We start from the raw sequence: 6,664 nt of genomic DNA, 5'->3' as shown, positions 1-6,664 counted from the left end.
TTAACTCAGTATTCTTCCAACACCAAGTTCAAAAAAATAAATATTATAAAAAATACTAACCATAACGTTTAGTAGATGCAGGTACTCAGTTACAGAAAAAGACTCAGCCGATGAACGTTTCCAAAATAAGGCCCTCGGTACTCCATTCTTGTCCGTCTTGTGGGCAAAACTTTTAATTGTTCGTCGATATGCGTCAAGAATCCAAATCTACCAAATTAAATAAGGGCCCATTAAATAATATAATATAATATACGATTCAAATGTTAATATTATCAAATCTACCCAAATTTTATTTTTATTTACCTTAAATGAGCACATAAAACCCACCAAAGTATAACCCTTTCCGACCTCTAACTGACTTCCCCGAGTTTCGAATCCATCTTTAACTACGTGTAAGTGGCATCCCAAATACGATTATCCCACGGGTACTCATTCAATTTAGCAAAGTCTTCGACTAACCATAGGTACTTTTTGCTCACCACATGAATCCCTTGCTCACCCATAAATGCTCTCTCCACAATCAAAATAATGGCTAGTCGCACGACATCTTCATCACTAACCGTTACATCATCACCATTATATAAAAGCTTTTGGATATCGATAATTGTAATGTTTGCATTATCTTTACGTTTTGGGAAACAACGTCGTCTAATCGGTGGTGTTTCTACATCATAACTTCTTGGAATGTAATGTGCCATGTCCGTGCGACGACTAAACCTAAACCCCGTGACGAGACAAAATTCCCGCCTACTAAATCTAATTTTGAATTTCGGACAGAAAGTAAACCATATTTCCTCAACATCAGCTGGATACTTTTCGTCTATTCCTGTCGGCCGCTCACTTTTTCTTTGGAGCATTGCATGTACAAGGCCGAGATCATTGCCCGTGTATAGAAGATCTAACCAAGGACCAAAACAAGTACTCCTAAATTTTTTTTGTTGATTTTCATTCATTAATGCCTTTACTTGAGGTTTAACATTCAACATATTCTTCATCGTCAACTTCGCTTCCACATATCCCTGAAACAGACAGTTTTTCAACAATAATGTACAGACGCAAGGACACAAGTTATACCTTGCGTCTAGTAAATCATCAAGGTGCAAGGGCGCAAGGTATACCTTGCGACTACGACTTCGAACAAGCGCAAGGACGCAAGATGTGCCTTGCGCCTAAACCAGATTGCAGTTTTTTGTCACTAAAACAATCGTGTTCTAGTTTTTATAATTTGTTACATACCAAAGAATGACACTTAAACAAATCTCTGAACATTTTAATGGATTTTTCATCACCAAGCTCGTTGAAGCATTACATCGAACACTTGGTGTGCAACATAACTTAGAAATAAATTTCAACATATTAAATGAGTAATCGAACGAGAATAGTGCAAGAGTATGAACTTACCTGATCTTGTGACATCTTGATGGAGTTATTTTTCGACTTTTTATCTATTTCTTTTACTCAATACGCCAACCGTGAGTTTAGGGTGAGATTATGTGATATCGAAAGGTGTGGTGGCGGAGATGGTGTTGTGGCGGAGATGGTGATGATGGTGGTGGTGGTGATGGTGATGCTCAGAAGAGGGGTCGCAATGAGGTCGCAAGTGCAAGGTTCGTCGTAATCGTCGTTCGTCGCAAGGAGGTCGCAAAGAGTCTGTCTGTCGGTGTGTTTGTGGATGTGGTGTGTGTTTCGTATATTTGACCTAATTTATTCAGACACAGACGTAAGGCGCAAGGGCGCAAGGTCCCTTACGCCTTGTGCGGGCAATTTCTCAAAAAAAAAAATTCGGGTTCCAGCTTAGAAGGTAGACAAAAAATGGGCAAATAGGTAATTGGCCCTTCCAAATATGGTGTGCATGGTTTTTATCTTAACCGAACAAGACTATATCTGGACCGAACTAAAATATGAATTTATAGGAAAATGAGAAGTGAGGACCCGACCACTTGTATATAGTTTGGTTTCGATTCGGATGTCCAAGCGATTTCAGGAAGTTCCAAAACATTTAGTCATTTACATTCTCATGCTACACTTATTACATCTTCTTTTCTTTTCACGAGATTCCCGAGTTTATACGTAAGGTAAAACACGAATCTTGAAAATTAAAATTTTAGATATAAAGGTATATATATGTTTTGTTACATGTTCGGTAACCAATAATTGCTCAAACAAATTAAATGTTATGTCCTTTTTTTTCCTGTACGTAAATGACGCGTGCGTGGGAAATGATCGCGAAAGTAGTTAATTTTATTTTGGGTGATGCAGATATTGCTGGTTATATATATATATATATATATATATATATATATATATATATATATATATAGTGAAGGGATCTAGAGAGAACTAAGGGTGAGAGAGAACTCATAGAACTCATATATTTAACTTCAATCTATGTGCAGATTGAGCTTCAATCTATGGGCAGATTGAGCTTTAGTTTGTGAAAAAAAAATAAAAATTCAATCTGCAAATAAAAAAAAATTCTGCAAAACAAAACTTCTCAATTTGCACAAAAAAATTCAATCTACACACAAAAAAAGACAATCAGCACAAAAAAAAGTCAATCTGCACACACAAAAAAAACTGGAAAAAAAAATTCTCAATCTGCGCACACAAAAAAAAAATCAATATGCACAAAAAAAAAACTGCAAAAAGAAATTTCTCAATCTCCGCAAAAAAAAGTCAATCTGCAGAAAAAAACTGTAAAAAAAAATTCTCAATCTGCGAAAAAAAGTCAATCTGCACACAAAAAAGTTAATCTGCAAAAAAAAAACTGCAAAAAAACTTCTCAATCTGCGCAAAAAAATCAACCTGCACACAAAAAAAGTTAATCTGCACAAAAAAAAGTCAATATGCACAAATTTTTTTTTCTCAATCTGCGCAAAAAAAAATCAATCTGCACACATAAAAAAGTCAATCTGCAAAAAAAAAAAAAAAAGTTGCAAAAAAAATTTCTCAAATCTGCGCAAAAAAAAAAATCAATCTGCACAAAAAAAAAAATTGCAAAAAAATATCAATCTGCACGCAAGTCTGAAGGTCAGTTCGATGGTTCTCTTGGTTCTCTACCATCGTTGGTTCTCCATTGATCCTCACCATATATATATATATATATATATATATATATATATATATATATATATATATATATATATATATATATATATATATATATATATATATATATATATATAGATTCCCAAGTATTATCGAACAATATAAAAAATGGCATGTTTTAAAGCGTAATGTATGGACTATACATATGTATTCTTATGCATGTTGACTTCTGATAATAACATGGTAATCTTGTGATAACTCATATAAATATAAATAAGAATATATATATATATATATATATATATATATATATATATATATATATATATATATATATATATATATTCCAGGGATCAAATGAGAACCAATTTTGCATTGAGAACCCTAAGAATTAAGAAGGGCGAACAAAAAAAAATAAAATTCGAGCAAAAAAAAAAGGAAGGGCGAGCATTTTTTTGTATTAGAACAAAAGTTGTTGAATTAGAACAAAAAAGTTTGAATTAGAACAAAAAAAAGGGCGAATAATTTTTGAGCTATTAGAACAATTCTACAATTTTAGATGCATTTGCTTTGTTTCTACAATTTTTGTAGAACGACATGCTCTACACTCGTTCTACACTCGTTTCTACACTCGTTTCTACATCGATTTTCTTCAAATTAAGTTTAGGGTTTAGATTTTAGGGTTTAGGGTTTAGATTTTAGGGTTTAGGGTTTAGATTTAGGGTTTAGATTGAGTTTTTTACACGAACTCCGTAAACCCTCAACCCTAAACCCTAAACCCTAAACTCTAAATCGGGCTAAATTTAAAAAAAAAGTTGATTTTGATGTAGAACAGGTGCAATTCGAACAAATTTGGAGAAATCCGAACATGTTCTACATTTTTATGTTCTACAAATTCGGTTCTACAATTTCCGTTCTACATTTTCAGCAGCTCCCATTTTTGCTCGAATTTCACCATTTTTGCTCACCCGCCATTTTTTTGCTCGAATTTCACCAAAATTGCTTGAATTTCTTGATTTTTGCTCGCCCGCCAATATTTTTTGCTCGAATTTCACCAAAATTGCTCGAATTTCACTAAAATTGCTTGAATTTTACCAAAAATTGCTCGAATTTCACCAAAATTGTTCTAATTGGAGTTCTTAGGTTCTCACACATGCTGAGTTCTCACTGGATCCTCTCCCTATATATATATATATATATATATATAGGGAGAGGATCCATGGAGAACTAGAGGGAGTAGAGAACCGAGAGAACCAGTAGACTGACCTTCATCTGCGTGCAGACTGACCTTCATCTGCGTGCAGATTGACTCAATCTGCGTGCAGATTCAGCTTATTTTGTGTGCAGATTGATCGAACAGATGGAATCAACATATGACCTTCAATCTGTGTACAGATTGAACTCAATCTGTGTACACAGATTGAGTTCATCTTACAAATGCACTACTTAATCTAATGTGCATATTCTTAATTCAATCGAATTAATGTTTGAAATTGATGTTACCTTATTCAAATAGCAACGACTAGAAGATTTTGTGAAGAAATCAAGGTCTGAAACAACTTAATCGTAAAAATCAAAGTTGCAGTTCATCTTCATCATTCGTTCACTGTTTATCAGGAAATTGAGGAAATCGCTGATGATTTGGAGTATAATCCTTCAAGGAAGTTGACAATCGCTGCCTTAGGATCTTGTTTCAATCGATTTTAATTTTCAAATTTTATTGTTTGTGATGTCTGGTAAAATCAGGTGATGGTTTGCTGGGTTCTCTCATATGGAGATTTCGCCCAGGATCCTTTCACTATATATATATATATATATATATATATATATATATATATATATATATATATATATAAAGAGGGAAGCACTTTTTTGGGAGGAAGTAATTTTTTTTCGTTTTTTTTAATTTTTTTTTCAAGCATTAAGATCACATGAAAATATGAATATTTAAAAAAATACACGTTGTGATAAATGTTATTATTTTGGCTGAAAAACGCTCGAAGAAATAAATGATAATATATTTCTTGTTTATATATAGAAGATTATATATAATAATATATTAATTGTATTAATATATATATTTATATTTATTTATTATAGATATATATATTAATATATAATGTAGGGTATTAATCCCATTAGAATGTTCTCATATATATATATATATATATATATATATATATATATATATATATATATGTTAGGGTGAGAACAAATTCAATAGATGATCATAAATTTCAAAAACAATTCTAAATCAACAAAAATGGGTAAAATTGTAATTTCAATTTCATCCAAACTTCATCTGCGTTTTCCTTGTAAAGTTTAAACAAACAATAAATATTTTATTAATCTATCTATATTATATATAATAACAAAGTCAACTTTACCTAATCATTTTTCAAAAATTTTAAATGGAGTAACAAGAACCCTTGGATTAAATGCAATATTCCAATAACAACCATTAGATTAGTTGATCACTCAACATTTGTCTCTCCCTCAATTTCAATTGTATAATTACAACACTACCCTACAAAAACACGGCATTAGTTTCTTATACGAATACGAATACTATTCCCAACAATGTCAATTAGGGTTCCAAAAAGCAAAAAAAAAAAGGATCAATACAATCTGTTTACAAGGCAATCTCGAGGGTTAATCGATTCTGAAATCTCAATCTTCACGACTTCTTAAACACAAAAATTAGGGTTCGCATTACAAATTCATGATCTACAAAGACGGTTGATGGAAGATTTTATCAAAAATCGAGTCATATGATACATCGTCAAATATAAGGTTCGTACCAACTCATCTTCTACATCAAATAGGCTTTTTATTTTTTCCCGCTTATTATCGATCATATGTGATCGTATGAAATTAATTAGATTCTGATCAATCAAATACATAACTGGGGCGTCAACAGTGTACAAATCATATATGAAGATGAGAAAATTAAATAATATTAGAATGCTATTTTAGTGATAATTTACCTTCAAAAAAGTTATAAATGCGAAAAATATATGGGGTCCAAGTAATATAATTTAGTGTTGTGCTATACAATTTAAAATAAAAACTATCAATACGAAAAATATATGGGGTCATATAATTTAGTTTGGTCTAATACGTACTTGAAATCAAAAATCATAATTTTTTTTTTTTAAAAACCCTGTCGCGACACAGCAGGCCTTTTTATCAAAATTTTTTTAATTTTTTTTTTTTAGAAATCATTACGAGACTTTTATATTTAAGCTGCAAGTTTAATGCAAATTTTGATTTGTTGTTATGCTTATAAAAGTGTATCCTTTGGTCGATTTTTTTAGAGAAGAAGAAGGAGAAGTAGAACACAAATTAATACGGTTTTTAAATAATAAGAAAGGGTACTAGATCAGAAAGAACAAAATGGTGGAGTGGTCTTGAGTGGTTCGGGGTTAACTTGTGGTCACGGGTTCGAGTCTCAGAAGGGACAATTCTTTTTAGACGAAATTTCTCAAGGGTATACATAATTACTTTTAGCTCTATTATTATTATTATTATTATTATTATTATTATTATTATTATTATTATTATTATTATTATTATTATTATTATTATTATATTATTATTATTATTATTATTGTTA

The 6,664-nt window shown here is 31.3% G+C and overlaps 1 protein-coding gene across 1 annotated transcript; it reads right to left on the bottom strand.

The window, feature by feature from the left end:
- Positions 1–386: 386 nt before the first annotated feature.
- On the bottom strand, positions 387–1,416 carry LOC139854814 (uncharacterized). Its single transcript, XM_071844096.1, has 3 exons — positions 1,402–1,416; positions 1,119–1,169; positions 387–1,019 (listed from the first exon to the last, which is right to left on the bottom strand). The coding sequence occupies exons 1-3, from the start codon at positions 1,414–1,416 to the stop codon at positions 387–389; spliced, it is 699 nt and encodes a 232-aa protein (XP_071700197.1).
- Positions 1,417–6,664: the final 5,248 nt, after the last annotated feature.

This window comes from Rutidosis leptorrhynchoides, chromosome 6 (genome assembly GCF_046630445.1).
Source record: "Rutidosis leptorrhynchoides isolate AG116_Rl617_1_P2 chromosome 6, CSIRO_AGI_Rlap_v1, whole genome shotgun sequence".
Taxonomy (NCBI): domain Eukaryota; kingdom Viridiplantae; phylum Streptophyta; class Magnoliopsida; order Asterales; family Asteraceae; genus Rutidosis; species Rutidosis leptorrhynchoides.
Note: the sequence above shows the minus strand (reverse complement) of the source record. Positions and strands in the feature narration are given on the sequence as shown.

Bases quoted from the DNA above. Each gene is read 5' to 3' on its own strand.
- LOC139854814 (XM_071844096.1), bottom strand. The intron at 1,020-1,118 runs GTATACCTTGCG...TGTCTGTTTCAG, and splicing joins TTCGAAGTCGTAGTCGCAAG to GGATATGTGGAAGCGAAGTT.